This window comes from Marmota flaviventris, chromosome 10 (assembly GCF_047511675.1).
Source record: "Marmota flaviventris isolate mMarFla1 chromosome 10, mMarFla1.hap1, whole genome shotgun sequence".
NCBI classification, from domain to species: domain Eukaryota; kingdom Metazoa; phylum Chordata; class Mammalia; order Rodentia; family Sciuridae; genus Marmota; species Marmota flaviventris.
The window spans coordinates 120,311,830-120,332,291 of record NC_092507.1 but is presented as its reverse complement, the minus strand read 5'-3'; the positions used below and the strand labels follow the sequence as shown (position 1 = coordinate 120,332,291).

At 44.5% G+C, this 20,462-nt stretch overlaps 2 protein-coding genes and 1 non-coding gene across 5 annotated transcripts; 2 read left to right on the top strand and 1 right to left on the bottom strand.

Annotated features, from left to right (window-relative positions):
* Nucleotides 1-4,545: 4,545 nt before the first annotated feature.
* On the top strand, nucleotides 4,546-6,072 carry Snapin (SNAP associated protein). 3 transcript variants are annotated; one of them, XM_027920872.2, is made up of 4 exons: nucleotides 4,546-4,734; nucleotides 4,880-4,926; nucleotides 5,119-5,237; nucleotides 5,851-6,072. In XM_027920872.2, exons 1-4 carry the CDS (start codon nucleotides 4,592-4,594, stop codon nucleotides 5,896-5,898), a joined length of 357 nt encoding a protein of 118 aa, XP_027776673.1. In that variant the 5' UTR covers nucleotides 4,546-4,591; the 3' UTR covers nucleotides 5,899-6,072. The 3 variants fall into 3 exon arrangements, with proteins under 3 accessions (XP_027776673.1, XP_027776672.1, XP_027776671.1); XM_027920871.2 differs by having other exon boundaries at nucleotides 5,482-6,072; XM_027920870.2 differs by lacking the exon at nucleotides 5,851-6,072 and adding an exon at nucleotides 5,356-5,575.
* Nucleotides 6,073-6,190: 118 nt separating this feature from the next.
* Nucleotides 6,191-13,701, bottom strand: Ilf2 (interleukin enhancer binding factor 2). Its single transcript, XM_027920869.2, has 14 exons — nucleotides 13,603-13,701; nucleotides 13,159-13,218; nucleotides 12,951-12,993; nucleotides 12,018-12,122; nucleotides 11,495-11,572; nucleotides 10,755-10,857; nucleotides 9,369-9,434; nucleotides 8,963-9,079; nucleotides 8,419-8,497; nucleotides 7,859-7,946; nucleotides 7,433-7,494; nucleotides 7,240-7,354; nucleotides 6,957-7,047; nucleotides 6,191-6,708 (listed from the first exon to the last, which is right to left on the bottom strand). The coding sequence occupies exons 1-14, from the start codon at nucleotides 13,605-13,607 to the stop codon at nucleotides 6,548-6,550; spliced, it is 1,173 nt and encodes a 390-aa protein (XP_027776670.1). The 5' UTR covers nucleotides 13,608-13,701; the 3' UTR covers nucleotides 6,191-6,547.
* Nucleotides 13,702-13,946: 245 nt separating this feature from the next.
* Nucleotides 13,947-14,018, top strand: Trnam-cau (transfer RNA methionine (anticodon CAU)). The gene has a single exon. It is a non-coding gene; the product is annotated as a tRNA-Met (tRNA).
* Nucleotides 14,019-20,462: the final 6,444 nt, after the last annotated feature.

Here is a 20,462-nt window from a genome sequence, read left to right as displayed (position 1 = left end):
AGCCACACAGGTCTGAATTCATCCGTTTTGCCTGCTCTCTGAAAATGGTTCTAGACCCTTTAAATGGTTCCTTTGCCAGCGGTGGTAGAGGACATTGGAGACACGCCTCAGGAGGAACCATGCTGTCTCGTTCTGGTAGGCACCCTAGAGCTTGGCTTCTCCAGGTGTCCATCCTGCGGCACAGCCTAGCCAGCAGGACCCAGTGGCCAGCAGCTGGGATCGATCCTCAGCACCACATAAAAATAAATAAAATAAGATAAAGGTATTGTGTCCAACTACGACTAAAAAACATTAAAAATAAAATCAGATGGGCTTGGGATGCAGCTCAGTGGCAGATCACCTTTAGGTTCAATCCCTAGTATGGGGAAGAGGGTCCTGGTGTGGCTCACTGAACGGTACAGAAGTGGTAGTGCCATGTAGCCTCGGGCTGTTAATAGCAGAATTCCTGAGGTGAGCCATCTCCTATAAACAGCCTTTCCAGAAACTCTAGAGGAGAGAATGCCTGCAAGTTCTGGAAGGCAGATTTCCAGCACATTCCACCCACATGGCACTACCACTTAATTTTATTTTTGTGTTTTTTTTTTTTTTTTTGAGACACGGTCTCCCTAAATTGCCCAGAATATCTTCAACCCCGCAATCCTTAGTCTGAGACTGTTTCCCAAATCGTGGGAAAGTGAGCACACCAGAGCTGGCTCCCAAGTGTCTGGATATCAGATGGGGGCGGGGAGGGGGGTCTCTTCCTTGCAGCCTCTATCTCTAGGGGCAACAGCTGCTCTTTCCCAAGTGATTTAGAGTTCTCTTGACTTGTCAGTCAATCCCTCATGATTACAATTTTGTCATATTTAATAATTATTCATACAAAACTCTTCCTGTGATATCATCATGTCATTTCTCTCTAGTGATGGGACCCTGACTGATACAAGCAGCATGATGGTGATGCATGTCGTACCTGGGTGAGAGGAGATGTTCTTAGGAACTGCATCTCCTTCAGTCTCTGGAGAAGCCAGTGCTATGTGATACAAGTGTTACAGTTAAAGCTTCATCCCGGGGTTTCATAAACTGACTTCCAGACCACTCACGTATAATCGAATCAAGCCTTTATTGAAGCACACTGGTGGTGGCTGACCACAACATAAAGCTGTTCCCCTGATCAGCCCTGAACAATTGCAAGGGCACTCCTTATAAGCCTGAAAACCGCAAAGGGGATGTTCGGGGGGCGAGGGGGTCTAGCCAATGCAAGCAAGCCAGGTTACAGAAGCAGGAGAGTGCAGTCAAGTGGTGGTAAGCCTAACCAATCACGGTTAGTCCAGTCACCCCAGTTACAGAAACAGAGCCCCGTTACCCTAGTTACAGAAACAATGTCCCATTAGGTAGTTCTGTGTTCTTAAAGGTTTCTGTAGCAAAAGGAAAAGAATATCTTGCCCCAGTCAAGACCCTTCTACTTGGCCTGGTTGTTTTACAGGATGGAGTCATAAAACAAAATGGAGTCACCTTTGCTTCTATCACACAAGAACCAGCAGGGAGAAGAGGGCTTTTGTGCCGCATCCCTCAGGGGGCCATGATGCCTGGACTTTGATAAGTGCTTGGAGAATGAACAACTGAACTAGCTCGGGCCTCCAGCCTACTGTCGGACCTCAGGTCATCTATGAAAGCCTTTCCCCGTCTCCCACACAAACGTCCAAGGAACCAACAAGGGATGGAGTATAAAATCTTTTTTGGCATTAATTTGCCCTGAGCATAGTATTATGTCTTGTGTCATCTGGCTGGTATTTTAGAGTCCAAATGGACCAGGAGGGGAGAAAGTAGAGGCCAGAAGATCAGGCAGGAACTATCGGAGCAGGTTCATGAGAGAGAATGGTTAATCCACGGTAATAAGGAGTAAAAAAGGAGAGCACAAGAACAAGGCCCAGCCGTTTTCCCCAGAGACCCAGTTCTGGAAGTAGGATTAGCCGATAAAATACTTCACTAAAAAGTTACTTACTGTTTATCAGCAACTGAAATTCATTGGTTCCCCAGGTATTTTGTTTGATCTGTTTTCTAAATCTGGCAACCCACCTTTGAAGTCTACCTTCACAAGCATCCAAGGATCCAACAAGAGATGGTTTCTAAAACTCCTTTCAGCCGCAGCAAGGTATCATGGCATTGACGGACACTTTAGAGTGCCAACAAGCTCCAGGAGGGAGAGACCAGAGGCCAGAAGGCCAGACAGCAGCTGTTGCAACAGGAGGGAGAGCAGACAGCTCACTCCAGGTGACAAGGAGTGAAAGAAGAAAGCAGTGGTTCCCTCAGAGACCCGGCTTTTGAAGTAGGATCACCTGATAAAATACTTTCGCTAGAAGGTCATTTCTTGTTTATCTGGAATTCTAACTCACTTCGTGTTGCAGGTTTTCTGTTTCATCTATTTTCTGGAGATTCCTTGTCCACACACGGGTCCACCAAGCTCCAGGGCCAGGCCAGCTCCTGCTCTCTCTTTCCAATCAGGCCTCAGGGACTTGGACTTTTCCCCTTTCCTCCTCAACACTGTCACTGGTGTGTCCTCTGGGATGGATGCCTCTTCCCAAGGGCTGGCTGGGAAGCAGGGTGCAGTTTTCCTAGCTATCCCCTTCCTTGCTGATGACTTTCAAAATAAGTCCCCAGCCTCTCAGGAGAGTTTGACCTTTCATCACCAGAGAGAAGGGAGCAGGGAATCACAGTCAACAATAACAAGTGCACAAGACTTAAAAAGACGGGGTCTCAACGGGGGTCTCAACTGGGGCACCTTCCCATCACCAGCCTCCCATAGCCATTCCAGGGCCTTGTCCTCCTGTATTTCTGAGATGAATATGAGCACTCTGTGCCCCCATAGCTCTAGGGATCCCCTTTTTCTGTCCTTCAGGAGTGTTTCTCCACACTCAGTTTCTGCCCTAGCCTAGGGAATTGTGAGCACCTAGAATACATTAGGCCTTAATGGGCAGAGATGTAGAGTCTCTGGAGAGCTATGAAAAACCAAAGTAAACTTTGGGCTTTTTTCAATTTTTAATTTGTAGTTGGACATAACACCTTTATGTTATTTATTTATTTTTATGTGGTGCTGAGGATTGAACCCAGGGCCTCACATGTGCTAGGTGAGTGCTCTAAGGCTGAGCCACAACCCCAGCCCCTGGGCTTTTTTTTTTTAAACTTTCCATGGTGGGGATCAAACCCCAGGGCTAGAGTATGTGCTAGGCAAGGGCTCTACCACTGAGCCAGTCCTAGGGGACTTTTTTTTTTTTTTTTTTTGGCACCAGGGATTGAATCCAGGGGCACTTTACCACTGAGCAACTTTTTTTTTTTTTAATATTTATTTTCTAGTTCTCAGCGGAACAACATCTTTATTTTTTTTATTTCTATGTGGCGCTGAGGCTCGAACCCAGCGCCCCACGCATGCCAGGCGAGCCCGCTACCGCTTGCGCCACATCCCCAGCCCCACTTTCTTTTCATTTTTTGGGATAGGGTCTCACTAAGTTGCCAAGGCTGGCCTCAAACCTGGGATTACAGCGCCAGGATCACATGCATGCTGCACTTTGCCTGCCTGCCTTCTAAGGGACCTTTTCTGAGGAAAAAAAAAAAAAAGAAAATATGGAAACACCTGTAATTTTTTTTTAAATGTAATCGTAGTTAAATATGCACAAAAATGTACCTGTAAATGTACAGGTGTACGACCTGAAGTCCATTCCCATGGTGTGCAACCATCCCCACCATCCATCTCTGTGACTTTTCAACTTCCTAGACTGGAACTCTGTACCCATTGACAGTGACTCCCCTTTCTCCTCTCCCTCCAGACCCTGCGGACACTGGGTGCTGGGGATAACCCAGGGCCCCCACGGGTCAGGCAAGGCTCTGTCCCGAGCTACACCCAGCCTCTGTCGTTCACTTTAGGCCGGGCACCCTACTAAGGGAATCAGGCACCCTCTGTCCTTTTCTGCCTGGCTCATTCTGCTTAGCATAACCTTCTCAAGGCTCACCGAGGTCTCAGCAGGTATCAGAGTCTCAGTAATCAATCCCTTGTTTTTTAAGGACATAAAGTTTCGCACATGTTTAGTGACATTAAAAATGCACTCTTCAGGGCCAGGGCTGTGGCTCGTGGTAGAGCTCTTCCCTAGCGAGCGCGAGGCCTGGGTTCCATCCCCACAGGCAACACATAAAAATAAACAAAGAAGAAAAAGGTATTGTGTGCATCTCCACTAAAAATATCGTTAAAATACTCTTTAGAAATATAAAACAATACCCTGAGTATCATCTGGTTTCCTCCTGAAAGAGGGCTCTGAACACTGGGGAGAACAGCAGTTATTTTCTCCATTCCATGGGAGGAAAACAAAGAGCGCTCAATCCAAAACAGCAGCTCCTCGGCCGCGCTCCTGGAACCCGGAGCTCTGCAAACCCCGCCCTCCAGTCCCGCCCAGAACCACCGCTCCCGGGGCCCGCGGGTGCGCAGCTGCCGCGCGCCGGGAACTCCATTTCCCAGCAACCCCCGGGCCGCCGCGGCTCCGCGGCGCCCCCTCGCGGCGCACTTAGGCGAACCCCAGTTCCCGGCGGCCCTAGCGGCAGGTTCCCGGCACTGGCCGAGTTCGGGATGGCGGGTGCAGGTTCTGCTGCAGTGTCCGGGGCTGGGACCCCGGTGGCCGGGCCCACAGGCCGCGACCTCTTTGCCGAGGGCCTCCTCGAGTTCCTGCGCCCGGCTGTGCAGCAGCTGGACTCCCACGTCCACGCCGTCAGGTGCCCGGGGGGCCGGCGGGGCGGGCGGGGCGGGGCGGCCTGCCCGGGGAGGCTCCGGGGCCGTGGAGGCGGGGCCGGCTGGTCCCGGTGCAGGGGAAACGTGGGCGGCGGGCGCGCTGACCGTGCGGCCTTGCGGCCTTTGCAGGGAGAGCCAGGTGGAGCTCCGCGAGCAGATCGACAACCTCGCCGCGGGTGAGTGGGCGGCCCGCGGACCCAGGCAGGACCTTCGGTTCCCCGTGCCCTCCCGGGTCTCTGCCCCTTGGCCCCAGGACGTCGGGGCCCTTGGGACAGGGAGTGAAAGGAAGTGGGGGAAGGACGGGACGATTCCGCCTTCCTAAGAGCAGGAGGTGAGCTGCCAGACGTCTGTTGCTCTTCCATCCCCAGAATTGTGCCGCATCAACGAGGACCAGAAGGTGGCCTTGGATCTCGACCCCTACGTTAAGAAGCTGCTCAACGCCCGGCGACGGGTTGTTCTGGTCAACAACATCCTACAGAATGCCCAGGTAAACGAAGTCCCTGCTTCAAGTCCTCAACACAATGAGTCACGACTTTTTAAAAATTGGGGGGAAGGGAGTGGTCAACTAGCATCAGTAAGACTCAGTGCTCAATATCCACTTGCAGCCATTGACATCCTACGTGAACTTTGACGCAGGACCGTCCTCAGGTGTTTCCAGCACCTGGCTGGCTGAACCCCAAAGCCTTTCACAGGGGCAGTCACTAGGTTCCACCTCTTCCTGTGTCCTGTAGGAGCGGCTGAGGCGGCTAAACCACAGCGTTGCCAAGGAAACAGCCCGCAGGAGGGCAATGCTGGACTCGGGAGTTTATCCCCCTGGTTCCCCAAGCAAGTAACAAGATGGCAGGGGACTGAGCAGCACAAATAGTTGTTACCCCGCTGCCTTGTTTCAACACACGAGAAGATTCAGGGAACAATTTCTGCAGACTTTGGGACACCTAAATGGTTTATTTAAAGCACTTTCTCACTTCGTGGGAACCCAAGAAACCTGCGTGAAGTAGACTCAAGTTCCCAGAGGAACTTTCGTTACAGCTCTTGCTCCCTTCCAAGAACGAAATGAGGTTTTTTTTCTTAACTACATAGTTAACGCCCATCTTTTTCAGGCCTCGCCAACCAGGCTGGAGCTTCGTTTGTTACATGTCTGGTTATAGTGGACCCAGGCAACATGTCCTCTACCTGTGACTTCTCTTTTTCCTTTTGTTTACACGAGGATTTACAAAGAGAAGATGAATGAACTCTGTCCACCCTCTTCTGTTGATTGCACTGGCTTGAATACAACAGCAGTACTGCTAGAACCATTTAATTCAATAAATGCTTAAACAGTATTCTCATTTACTGATGTTTCAAGTTGCGATCTTGGTGTTTATGACTCAGTATCACTTCCAATGAAAAAGAGTAAATAAAAGAGGCCACCACCTACTAAGGAAAAACAAAACCAAGAGCCCTACTAGGAAGTACTTTAATCGTTTTTCTTAGAAAAAAAAAAGTTCAAACACCTAACAGTTCACATTTCAACAACAGAGTAATGGTTGAGTGGGGTGTTTAGGAGTTGGGATTTGGGAGTATAAGGAAGAAATGTTGGTATCCTGCTTCATTATAGATGGATGGCATAGATTTATAAACAGGAGATTTTGGGCTGCTAGGCCAGTATCAAAACCAATGGAATGACAAATCTTTCTATAGAGTTTCTTTCCTGATGTCTCCTCTATTCCACAGAAATGCACCATACAAAGCCCAGTAGCAGATAGCTTAGGATCTGGTCTTCCCCTTGAGTAGGAACGGGACTGAAGGGAAGGAAGATCACTCTTGAGTTTCCATGCTTTCCTCTTCCTCTCCTTGAGGTGGTTCTTCTGTATTCTCCTCCTCTTCCTCTCCTTCCTTCTTCTCAGGTGGCTTCTCGTAAGCCTTTTCTGAAGGTGTCACTATCACTCCATCCCAGGTAGATATTTCAGAAGCAAGATCTAGAATAAAAAAAATAAGTGCTTTCAAACAAATACCCCAGCAAACAAGCAGAACGCAGCAGAAACATGAAGTCATCTGAGTAAGATGGATGCACTGGCTAACCCCCTGCAATTTCAGCAAGACTGTCTCAAAAGAAAGGGCTGGGGACGTAACTCCTTGGAGTGCCCCAGAGTTATGTCACAGCACCACACAAAGCCTGCTGAGCACCAGAAGAAACCCCTGACCCACACACACAGTGAGTACTCACAGCTGGCATCACCCTCCTGGCCAAGGATCTTCCTAAAGCCACCGTGTGAGAGGATTCGAACCAGAGTCTGAGCTGTGTAGCAGACCATATCCTGAGGAAGAGCAAAGCGAGGGTAAATTAGCAAAGAAAATCAGTACTTTCTCTGACACCCTTGTGAAAACAGATGCATATAACTTTTTAATCTTAGGACCACAGTCTTTGAAAACCCCCAGATACCCTGATCCCTAAAGATCATGTTCCCTAGGTCCTCTCAGAATAGACCACTTCATAACTGACCCAATACCTGCTGTTCCAGGGTCATGACCGTATGTACTCTGAAGTTGCCGCTTTCACAGGGGTCAGTGATACCCACTGATCCTGGAAGAAACAGTCCTGCAGCCAGAATCTGCAAGCAACGCCTGAAACATAGGGAAGTATTAACACACCCCCACTACCACCTTATAACCAACCCCAAACTGAGAAGAAATATGTGGTACCTGTATGCCACATTTAGGGCCAAAGGCTGTCTGGTGGGGTTATTCATCACAGCATAGTGCCCCTAGAAAAGAGTAAGTCTGGTAAGCAAATTTAAACTTGAATAAATCATCACAAGGAAAATAAGTCAAGTCTAGCCAAAACACATCCAGAAGAAATTCTGAAATTGGTCCTCATTTGTTCATTTCTTTCCAGTATCACAATAATGAAATAACAGTAATAAAAACAAAAGGGGCACTGTAACTCAGTAACTACTCATTTAATCAAATACTCCCAGAACCCAATGAAATAATAAACTTTGAATCTACTGGATCGCCTGTCCACTGAATTTCTTTTTAAGCTTTACTGAATTTCAGATTCTGGTAGGTTTCACAGTAAGTACTACCAATATGAATGCGTAGGAATTCCTATTGTCCTTGTTTACTTACAAGTAGGTCAAGGATCCAGGGTGTGAGGGGCTCAAAGCCAGGAAAACGAATCCTTAAGTCCTTGAGCAGTCTGATGAGAACTTTAACTCTGAATGTAAAAGAGATCCAAGGATTAAAAGTAGTTAACATCACTGCTGGGCAAAATGGTGCACGCCTGTAATCCCATTAACTCTGGAGGCTGAGACAGGAGGATCTAGAGTTCAAAGCCAGCCTCAGAAAAAGCGAGGTACTAAGCAACTCTGTGAGACCCTGTCTCTAAATAAAATATAAAATAGGGCTGGGGATGTGGCTTAGTATCAAATGCCCCTGAATTCAATCCCTGGTAGCCCACCCCACAAAAAAAGGTAATAAGATCACATTTCCACACCTGAGGTAGAGTTGAAGCTGACTATACTATTTATAAAACCGCATGTGCTCTTCTTTCAATCTTAATTTGCTTATTTAAAGTAAAAATGAAAATCCAACAGATCATGGCCAAAACAGTTCTATCAGAGGAAGTATGGGGAAATCCTGCTATTCAGTTAGAAAGGTTATCTGAAAATGACCAGAGACCGACTCACGTGGACTGAGAAGCATTTTCCTCGAACCAGCGGGCATGTCGGATGGCTGCTAAAGCACTCTGCAACACCTTGATATCCACTAGATAAAGCATGACAGACCAACGTGAAACAATCCTGGTATTAAGCAAGCAATCCAGTCCTGCCACCACCATGGTTCAGAAACTTAGAAGGAGAAGCAAGCTAATTTTTAACAATTTTGTTAAACCATCTCATGTTCCTCAGATCAGCAAGTCACTTATTCCAAAATTATTACACCTATTCCAAACTAAATCTAGAAGCATGCAAGATCTGTGATATTCTCCAAAAATCTATCCTCCTTTCTTCACAAATATTTCCACCATCCTTTTTAATTGTTCCAAATTTTCTTCCTGGCTATCCTATCTTTGAAAATTTCACTAGGAAGCTTGTAAAGTTATTTCCAAAGTACAGGGTAAACTTAAGTCCTTCAATTTCCAGAAAGCTTCCTGTGAAATAAAAAAACTCAGCAAAGATACCATGCATTTTATTTCCCCCACACTTTTCAGCAATGGAAAAAAGGACTAACAGTGGAGTTCCGGGTCCAGTTTTCGGAGATTGGGTGGCACTGTCGTAATGAGAATCTTCACTGTAGCATCAGAAGAACTGATTTCAAAACCAGTTTCATTGGTCAGCATGGTCAAAACTAAAAGAACAAAATAATCAAAAGTTGTAATTCACATTTTCATTAGATGATCAAAGTTAAATCATTCCTGTGGGAAACAGGTGGGCATTTAAAAACCAGAGTTCAGACTAAGGATTCAAAATACAGAGCTTTAGAAAGGAGATAAAATGGAATTTCAAACCCCTTCCAAAAACTCCTACAACATGAAACTGCATTTACTCAATCTAGTCTGACCTAATTTTGTTGAAAGTATGATTACAGGACCTGGCTCCTACTGCCACTCAATATATATTCAGCAATAAATTCAAACCTTCAGATGGATCCTGTGCTCTTAAACTTTCCACGACTTTGTTCCCCAGGGCAGCAACAGCTTCCACTAGATTGAGGGGGAAAAAAATACCATTATAAATCATCTATTTATGTAGACTTCCTATATATCTCTGAGATACTTAGTACCATAATTTCTGCCCCACATTCAAGTGTGGAACAAGTGTAACAGAATACTTTTACAAAGGAAAGCTAAGTCCTAGACACAGAAACTGGAAGGTTCAGGAATAGGACACTTCCTATACTCACATCTTTTTTCCATACTAAAATCGTTAGATTTTTTTAATAACTTAATTTTTTTTTTCTTTTGTAGTGGTAGATAGACAGCATGCCATGCATTTATCTATTTTTGTTTATTTTTCTACGCAATGCTAAGGATCAAACCCAGCGCCTCACAAGTGCTAGGCAGGTACTCTGCCACTGAGCTAAAGCCGAATTTTTCAGGTCAGTGGCACTTATAACATCTGGATTGGTTAATCCTGTGCACTGTAGGATGTTTAGCACCATTCCCAGCCTTTAGCCCCTTTTGATGCCAGGAGTACCCCCTAGCTGTGACAACCAAAAACATCTCCAGGCAGTGCTAATAATTCCCTTAGGAGCAAAATATCCAAGAGAGAAACACAGTCCCAGAGTACTGGGTATACATTCTTTCAGACACACATTACAGAGTCTGTCTTTTTATGGTTTGGATATGAGGTATCTCCCAAAAAGCTCATGTGTTAGGCAATGCAAGAATGGTGAGAGGTGGAACGATTGGATTATGAGAAATGAAGCTTTGTCAGTAGACTAATTCATTTGATGGATTATAATCTAAATGGACTACTGAGTGATAACTAGGTATGTGAGGCATGGCTAGAGGAAGTAGGTCACTGAGGATCTGCTTTGGACTTTATCTTGTCCCTCACTGCTGTCTCTGCTTCCCAGCAGCCATGGGCTAATAGCTTTTTCCTCCCATACCCTTCCATCATATTTGGCCTCACCTCAGGCCAGAACAATGGAATAGGCCAATCATAGACTCAAATCTCTGAAACTGAAAGCCTCACACTTTTCCTCCACTAAGTTGTTCTTATCAAGTATTTTCATCACAGTGACAATAAGCTGACCTAACAGTCCCTTATAATCCAGTAAACTTAAAAAATTAAATTTCCTATTTATGTTCCACACACACACACCTCTCCCTCTCTCTCCCTCCCCCCCCCACTTAAAAATCCCTAGGCCCCAAATCAAACTATTACATTGTTTTCCTCGGTCAGAAAGATGAACTGGGGGCTAAGGGATGTAGCCCAGCAGTAGAGCACTCGCCTGCCAAGCTCAGGGGCCTGGGTTTGACACCTAGCACCAGAAAAGAGAGAAAAAGAGGTATACTCACATGTTGGCAGAATCTTTAGTATTACCACCAGGTCAGCTACATTGTGTCCTGTAGTCATTGTTCCCTTTTTATATGATCCTACCTGTCGGACTTCTTCAATTTGCTATTGGAAAAAGGATTTCAGGGGGAAAAAATTAGAAGAAAAAAGGTGCCAAGCTCTTCTCAGATCTCTCTTTTATTTAGAGACAGGGTCTCACTGAGTTGCTTAGCGCCTTGCAGTTGCTGAGGGTGGCTTTGAACTTGAGATTCTCCTGTCTCAGCCTCCCAAGCCGCTGGGATTATAGGCGGGTGACCGGCGCTCTCAGAACTCTTTTTTTTTTTTTTTTTTAATATTTATTTATTAGTTTTCGGCGGACACAACACCTTTGTATGTGGTGCTGAAAATCGAACCCGGGCCGCACACATGCCAGGCGAGCGCGCTACCGCTTGAGCCACATCCCCAGCCCTTCTCTCAGAACTCTTAAGACACAACTTCTTATTTCCCACATTTAAATGCAGCAGTGATAAATTCATATCTCAAAAGCATGAAAGCATGGCTATACAACGTGGCTACAGATAATAATGATAGCTGATAGTAATGATAAAAATCTTGCCTCCAACAACAGTATTACAGGGAAATTTCAGAAGTCTATACTTTTCCATTTAAAGTTAAATGTGGAACAGGTAAAGAGACAGAAGCCAATGAAAATTCCTCTTAACAAGGCTGCCCTATCTTAGAACTAAGCCATCAAAAAACTCACCACTTCAAATGTCCCTGGAGCCACAATCAAATTGTCGATCACATTATTTATTTTTGTCACCAGAGAAAGGATTGAGGCCTAAAAAACATCACAAAACAAAAATACCCTAAAGTCAAAAATCACAAGTAACTTCTCAAGAGTTACTTGAGGTTAGGGGAACATTTTTCCCTAATCTCTTCTATACAAACTCATGCAATAGGGGTCTGAAAACACTTCCCCCTTCTGGCCTTGAATATATCAGAAAAGAACAACTATTTAATCCATAATAGATTCCCCAATGAAAATATGATGCCACATAACCACTCATATATTCACCTAGCACTTTAACTCTCTATATAGAGGACAAGTAAACCTTCTGTGGAGTTTAGGTTCTTGCTGGTGATCAAACCCAGAGCCTCACACATGCTAGGTTAAGTGCTCTACCACTGAGCTACACCCTCAGCCCACATAACACTCTTCTTAACTATAATAGTCACTTTTCTGTTTTTAGTGAAATCTCAGAAAGAAAGCCAAAAGAACACACCTGTTCAGCAGAATTGGGAGCAAGGTCCTGATTCCTCTTCAGCAAGGCTTCACTGAAGGAAGTTTCATCAGGTGCTGGCTTGACTCGAGGGAAGGCCATTTCACACTAAGAGAAAAACAAACAACATACCTTTTACCAAAAATAAGATACAACAGATATTTTTTCCTGTTATGATAGAAAAAAAATTAAAAGCAGATAATTCTACTTGTTTTCAATCAAGATGTTCAAACAAGAATAGAAGAGCCATAATTTAAGCTCTCACTACCTTTGTATTAAAAAAACAAACAAAAAAAAAAAAAACACTAAGCCAGAGATACAATTAATTGTTTAGGACGGATTTCAACTATGTAGGCAAGAAATCATCTTCCTTACCCTGCTTACGTTTTTTTTTTTTTTTTTGGTAGTACCGGGGATTGAAACCACTGGCACTCTACCATTGAACTGCATCCCCAGAACTCTATTTTAAAACAGGGTGTCACTAAGTTGCCAAGGCTGGCCTCAAATTTTGAATCCTACTACCTCAGGCTCCTTAGTAGCTGGGTTTATAGGTATGCACCACTGCAAGTGGCTTTGCTTACATTGTTTTGGTACGTGAAATGACACAGTTGACTCAAAACTCCAACTCTACAGAGGGGCAGAGTGGACAAAGAAGGCTGGATTTCATCAGTGCATGCTGTATACATGTACTGAAGTATCACACGGAACCATTTATATGTACTACTAATCTGTATTAATTGTAATAAAATCAGGGGCTCAGAGTCGAGAGTTTGCTTGGTAGGCTTGAGGCCTTAAGGTTAATCTCCAAGTGCCAAAAGTAAATAAACACATAAGTAAAAATCTTTAAAATCCCAAATCATTCACGAATCCCTGCTCCAACCACCTACATGTATAAGTGACAATGACCAGGAAACTGATATTAACTCAAGAACTCACCAAATAGAAATCGAATGGGATATGTGGCACGAAGGGCCTGAACCTAAAACAAGAAAAACAGTCCAAACAGAAATCAGGCAGAGGGCACCCGCACGGGCAGGTTCTGAGAAGGGGTCTGCCTCCAGCAGGGGGGCAGCCGGGGCCACCTCCAACCCCCACCCCGACGACAGGCACTGGCAAGTGCGGGGATGTCCAGGCGGGCACTCACCCTCCTCCGGGTCCCCCTCTGGAACCAAAGCGCCCACCGCGACCACGGCCTCGGTCACCCCTGAAAACAGAGTCGTTTCAGCTCACGGCAGAGACCTCCACCACGGCGCGCCAGCTCCCGGCGAGAAGGAACCGTGGGGCTGCGGCGGCCGCTCACCTGGGCTTCGCGCGTGCATTTACAGGGCACGTCCCGGCCGCCTCAGTCCAGACGGCGGGCGCTACTCCGGGCCCCGGGGACCCTCCCTCTCCTCAGCCCTCCAGGCCGGACTCTCGCACCCGCCTCCCCACTCCAGCCCGGCCCGGCCCGCCTCCCAGCCTCGGACCACCCTACTCCCCCGGGCCTGGGGGCGCAGGCCCGGGACACACCGCCCTGGGTCCTCCGACTCCCCGCGACCCACCTTCCTAAGTTCTCAGGGAAACACCTTGAGCACCTAGATCCCCTTACCTCATGGCTCCCTTAATCCTGGACAATGGAGGCCCCACCAACCGCCCCTTTTTTCCGAGGCGCGGGTAACCGGAGAGGCGTCTTGCCGGCGCGTCCCAATAAAACTCGGCGCGATTGGCTCCCTCATTACTCCGCCCTTCATGCTCATTGGCTTACTTTGGCGAATCAGGCTTAGGAACAAATAAAAAAACGCCTACTGTATCAGGAACGAGCCAATAAAAATAGGTTTAACAGTAGTGACAGTTTTCGACTGGACACTAGATGGCTCTAGGAAAAAAAATTTCCAGGACGGCGAACACGGAGAGAACTTTGTATAGACATTATGAGAAAGCTCTGTAGCAGGTAGCAGAGTGGCGCAGCGGAAGCGTGCTGGGCCCATAACCCAGAGGTCGATGGATCGAAACCATCCTCTGCTATCGGAGTGCAATGTTTTGTTTTCTTTTTCTATCTCTTTCTAGAGCAGGTAATTTACATTTCTTCTGTAGAGCTAAATTATTCTAGTTTCTTTCTTTCTTCCTCAAAATTAAATTTTTAGGAGCTGTTTTTGCCACCGACAAACAACGTGGAGGGAAGTAGAAAGAGACTTTAGACAGCAATGAACAGCTCGTGTAGAGACCTAAGGCAGGAGCCTGGGAGGCAAATCGAGATGCCCGAGCACAGGAGCCGGAGCAGTGGCGAGCGGAGAAGCCCAGCCTCACCCCCCTGTGGAAAATGCAGGAATAATTGTATTCCATTTACCTCCATTACTCCTCCCGACTTAGATTCTATAGTTGCTGTGATTCCTTATCCTTTACTACGACGGAGTGCATAGATCTGAAGGGTAAATGACTCCAGCCATAGAATCACCGCCCAATGAGAAATAAAGAACACGTCCACCAACTCATTCCTGTGCCCTGCACTGCGGAAACAGCTGTTCTGATTTCCATTATCATACATCAGCTTTGTCTGTTTTTGATCTTCACATAAATAGACTCACACCATATGTACTTTCTCTCCTTCTTCTAGGTCTGGCTCCTTTGGCTCATCTGACTTTGTGATTCTTCCATTTTTCTACATTTATGAGCAATCTGCTCTTTCATCCCCACCACCCGCCCCATGTTGGGAATTGAGCCCTGGGCCCAGCAGACGTCAGGCAAGCAGTCTGCCCCAGAGCCACATCCCCAGGCCAGCTATTCTGTATTTATGAGTCGTGTGTTTTGTATAGTAACATAACCAGTTTTCTATCCATTATCTTCTTGATGAATTCAGGGCCTCTAACTCACTGAGGCACACATACACCCGTCTGTGTTGTTAACATTCTTGTACATGTTTCTTGTGATTGGGTGCATTCATTTTCCTCGTGTAGGTGTGGGTGTAGGTGTATATGCATACAGAACTCAAATTATATACATATGTACACTTGAATTCCACAAAACAGCAACGTTTATTAATTTAGTGGCCATTTAGACTAATCATTTTAATGCTCTTTATTTCTTCCTTCCTGCATCTCCAGCCTACCATCTGGAATAATAGTCCCCTTGAAAATTTAGTTTCCCACTTCTAGTGACTAACATCCATTGTTTTAGTTTGTCTAAATATGACTTTATTTCACTTTTTTTTTTTTTTTTTTTTTTTTGTATGTTTGATTTTTTTTTTCTTGTGGTTCTGGGAATTGAACCCAGGGGTGCTCTACCACTGAGCTACATCACCAGCTCTTTTTATTTTGAGACAGGGTCTGGCAATTGCCCGGAATTGACCTGGAATTTGTGATCCTCCTGCCTCAGCCTCTTAACTTGCTGAGATTACAGATGTGCACCACCCCACCCAGTTCTTGCCTATCTTTTATGGTTTTTGGTTTTTTTGTTGTTTGCTTTGTACCAGGAATTGAACCCAGAGATGTTTTACCACTGAGCCACATCCCCAGCCCATTTTATTTGTTATTTTTAAGACAGAGCCTCATTGCTGATGCTGGTCTATGAACTTGCAATCCTCCTGCCTCAGCCTCCCAAATCATTGGGATTACAGACAAATGCCATTGCACCTAGCCTCTTATGTTTTTAACCTTTTTATCCACATTTTTTTTTTTTTTTTTTTTTTGTACACAGGATTGAACCCAGAGGCACTATACCACTGAATCACATCCCTCGCCCCTTTTAAATTTTTTTTTTTTATTTTGAGACAGGGTCTCACACTAAGTTGCTTAGGGCCTTGCTAATTTGCTGAAGCGGCCCTTAAATTTGCAATCCTCCTGCCTCAGCCTCCTGAGTCACTGTGATTATAGGCCTGCACCACCACACAATTCTTTTTTTTATATTTATTTTTTAGTATTTGGCGGACACAACATCTTTGTTTGTATGTGGTGCTGAGGATCGAACCCGGGCCACACGCATGCCAGGCGAGCGCGCTACCGCTTGAGCCACATCCCAGCCCCAACACAATTCTTAACTGTTGTTTTAAAATATTTGGGGTCTAGGTTCACAAATTGAAAGCCAGCCTCAGCAAAAAAGAGGTGCTAAGCAACTCAGTGAGACCCTGTCTCTAAATAAGATACAAAATAGGGCTGGGGCTATGGCTCAGTGGTAGAACATTCTTGAAGCTCAGGATTCTTCAATCTGTAGCAGCACACACAAAAAAATATTTTTTAAAACAGTTTTTAGTTCTCTGCTACTGGAGTTACTCCATTATTGAGAGTTTGATTACTAAACTGTATTTCCAGTTCAGTCATTATTTCTGAGCTCCATTCCCACTAATTCAGAAGCCTAGTGAACACTTCTACTAGGGTACCTATAGACACCTCAAACTCAAACTAAAATTATCAGTCTCCCCCCAAAAAACTCCTTCTTCAGTTCCTCAACCAAAGTGTCAATGTCACCTCAACCCTTCACTTCGCAAAGTCCATGTGATACCACAAAACATTTCCCCATCTCCTATCCACCTCTACAACGTCTGGCCTCTCCCCTCCCCACCGCAGGACAAAGACATGCCTATCACACAAAGGCTTTCCTGGTGTCCCCTCTGCCCTCTTTCCTGCCTCTCCTCGTCAGTCATTCCTAATGCACACCCCTTACATCTCAGATCAGAGTTGAAAATAAGCTCCCACTGCAGCCAGGCAGGTAATGCTCTTGAGTAAAGCACATTGGGTAGGAACCTGTTATGGTTTGGACATGAGGAGTCCCCAAAAAGCTCATGTGTGAGACAATGCAAGAAGGTTCAGAGAGGAAATGATTGGGTTATGAGAGACTTAACCCAACAGTGAATTAATCCCCTGATAGGGATTAACTGACTGGTAACTGAAGCTGGTAGGGTGTGGCTGGAGGAGGTGGGACATTGGGGGCATGGCTATGGGGTATATAGTTTGTTGTTTTTGTTTGTTTGTTTTTCTTTTTTGGGGTAACCAGGGATTGAACTCAGGGGCACTCGACCACTGAGCCACATCCCCAGCCCTATTTTATATTTTATTTAGAGACAGGGTCTCACTGAGTTCCTCAACATCTTGCTGTTGTTGAGGCTGGCTTTGAACTCTCGATCCTCCTGCCTCAGCTTCCCCAGCTGCTGGGATTACAGGTGAGGGCCACCATGCCCAGCTTATATTTTGTATCTGGAGAGTGGAGTGTGTGTTTGTGTATGTGTCTGTCTTTCTCCTCCTCCTTCTCCTCCTCCTCCTCCTTCTTCATTGTAGATGGACACAATATCTTTATTTATTTTTTATGTGATGCTGAGGATGGAACCCAGTGCTTCACATGTGCCAGGCAGGTGCTCTACCACTGAGCCCCAGCCCCAGCCCCTCTCTCTGCTTCTTGATCATCATAGGAGCTGCTTCCCTCCGCCACACTCTTCTGCTATGATGTTCTTACTCACCTGGAACCCCAAGGAATGGAGCTGATTTTCTGTGGACTAAGACCTCTGAAACTGTGCCCCGCAAATACAATGATCTTTTAGTCACAGCAGTGGAAAAAGCTGAGTAAGACAGAACCGTAATGAACTAGTCAATTCTACGAGGTCACAGATTCTTGCTCCATCTGATTGTCCATGGAGGGGCCTATTTACCAGCTCTTCTAATGTTTCAATAAAAGTCAGAAATCCCAATATTCATGTACCATCTGTTGATTTTTAAATATGGGCAATTTAATGAAATATATAGAAAGAACATAGTTGGATGTTGTGGCCCACCCCTGTAATCTCAACTACTTGGAAGCCTGAGGATAGCAAGTTGAGGCTAGCCTTCCACAACTTAGTAAGGCTGTCTAAAAATAAAATAAAAAGGGCTGGGGATGTAGCTCAGTGTTAAAGCACTGTGCAAGACTTTGGATTCATGCAAGCCAAACAAAGCATATTTACCTCTTGGCCACTAACTATAGACAACAAGAAAATTCATATGTCTCCCAAAACTGCCTGTATAGGAAATATACTTCAATACTATGTTCTCTCATTAATGAATTCAGCAAAGAAGCAGGATATGAAATTAACATCCATAACTCAATTTTGTTTCTATATATCAAAGGTGAATCAACTGAAAGAAAAATTAGGAAAACTATTCCATTCACAATAGCCTCAAAAAAAAAAACTTGGTTTTAAAAAAACTTGATTTTTAAAAAAAGGTGAAAGACCTCTCAAAAATAAAAACTACAGGGGCTGGGGATGTGGCTCAAGCGGTAGCGCGCTTGCCTGGCATGCGTGCAGCCCGGGTTCGATCCTCAGCACCACATACATACAAACAAAGATGTTGTGTCCGACGAAAACTAAAAAATAAATATTAAAAAATTCTCTCTCTCTCTCTCTTTAAATAAATAAATAAATAATAAAAACTACAGAACACTAAAGAAAGAAATTGAAGAAGACCTTAGAAGCTGGAAAGATCTCCCATATTCTTAGATACGAGAATTAATATAGTCAAAATGGCCATACTACCAAAACCACTATACAATTGTAATGCAATTCCTATGAAAATTCCAAAGACGTTCTTTGTAAAAATCGGAAAAGTAATTATGAAATTCGTTTGGAAAAATAAGAGACCCAGAATAGCTAAAGCAATCCTTATCAAGAAAAGTGAAGGGGGGCGGCTGGAGTTGTGGCTCAGCGGTAGAGCACTCACCTAGCACGCACGAGGCACTAGGTTCAATCCTCAGCACCACATAAAAATAAATAAATAAAATAAAGGTATTGTGTCCAACTACAACTAAAAAAAAATACTTTAAAAAAGAAGTGAAGCAAGAGGCACCACAATACCAGACCTTAAATTATATTACAGAGCTATAGTAACAAAAAGAGACCAAAGGAACATAATAGAAGACACAGAGACAAGCCCACATTAAATAGCTACCTCATACTAGACAAAGATGCCATTAACATGCACTGGAGAAAAGATATCTTCTTCAACAAGTGGTGCTGGGAAAACTGGAAATCCATATGTAGCAGAATGAAATTGAACCCTTATCTCTCACCCTGCACAAAACTCAATTCTCAAATTGGATCAAGGACTAGACATTAGACCAGAGACCATGCTGTCTAACAGAAGAGAATGCACACCCAACATGTCAGCCTAGGAACCAACTTCCACCCAAGACTCCTAAAGCACAAGAAGTAAAATCAAGAATCAATAAATGAGATGGTATCAAACTAAAAAGCTTCTTCCCAACAAAGGAAACAGTCAAGAATGTGAATGGGAGTAAATCTTTGCCACCTGCACCTCAGATAGAACATTAATCTTCAGGATATATAAAGAACTTTAAAAAATAAATAAATAAAAAAATAAGGGACTGGGTTGTGGCATGTTCAAGGCCCTGGATTCAATCCTCAGCACCACATGAAAATAAGTAAATAAAATAAATGTATTGTATCCAACTACAACTAAAAAATAAATATTTAGGGGCTGGGATTATGGCTCAGTGGCAGAGCTCCTTCCTCTTGCATGAAAGGCACTGGGTTTGATCCTCAGCACCACATAAAAATAAATAAATAAATAAAGGTATTGTGTCCATCTACAACTAAAAAAAATGAAAAAAATAAAGAATAAATATTTAAAAAATCAAATAAGCCAATCAATAAATGGGCAAAGGAACTGAACAGACACTTCACAGAAGAAATCTGGTTGGTCAACAAATGTATGAAAAAATATTCAGCATCTCTAGCAATTGGAGAAATGCAAATTAAAACTATACTAAGATTCCATCTCACTCCAGTCAGAATGGCAATTAACAAGAATCCACGTAACAACAAGTGTTGGTGAGGATGTAGGGGAAAAGGTACACCCAACATTGCTAGTGGGACTGCAAACTGGTGCAACCACTCTGAAAAGCAGAATGAGATTGCTCAGAAAACTTGGAATGTAACCACCATTTGACACAGTTATTCCACTCCTCAGTCTATACCCAAAGGACTTAAAATCAGCATACTATAGTGGTGCAGCCACATCAATGTTTATAGCAGCTCAATTTACAATAGCTAAATTATGGAACCAACCTAGGGGCCCTGAAACAGATGAATGGATAAAGAGAATGTGGTATACATACATACATAATAGAATATTACTCAGCCAGAGAGAAGAATGAAATTATGGCATTTGGTGGTAAATGGACGGAACTGGAGACTGTCGTGCTAAGTGAAATAAGCCAATCCCCACAAACCACAGACCAAATGTTCCCTCTGATATGTGGACGCTAATACACAATAAGGGTACGGGAGGGAAGAATAGAAGTTCATTGTGTTAGATAAAAGGGAATGAAGATAAGGGAGAAGAGATAGGAACAGGAAAGACAGTAAAATAAATCTGACACAACTGGTGTAACTTCCCATCATGTATAACCACAAGAATCGGATCCTAATTAGAATAACTTATTTTACATGTATGTATACTAGGTTAAGATACACTCTACTGTTATGTA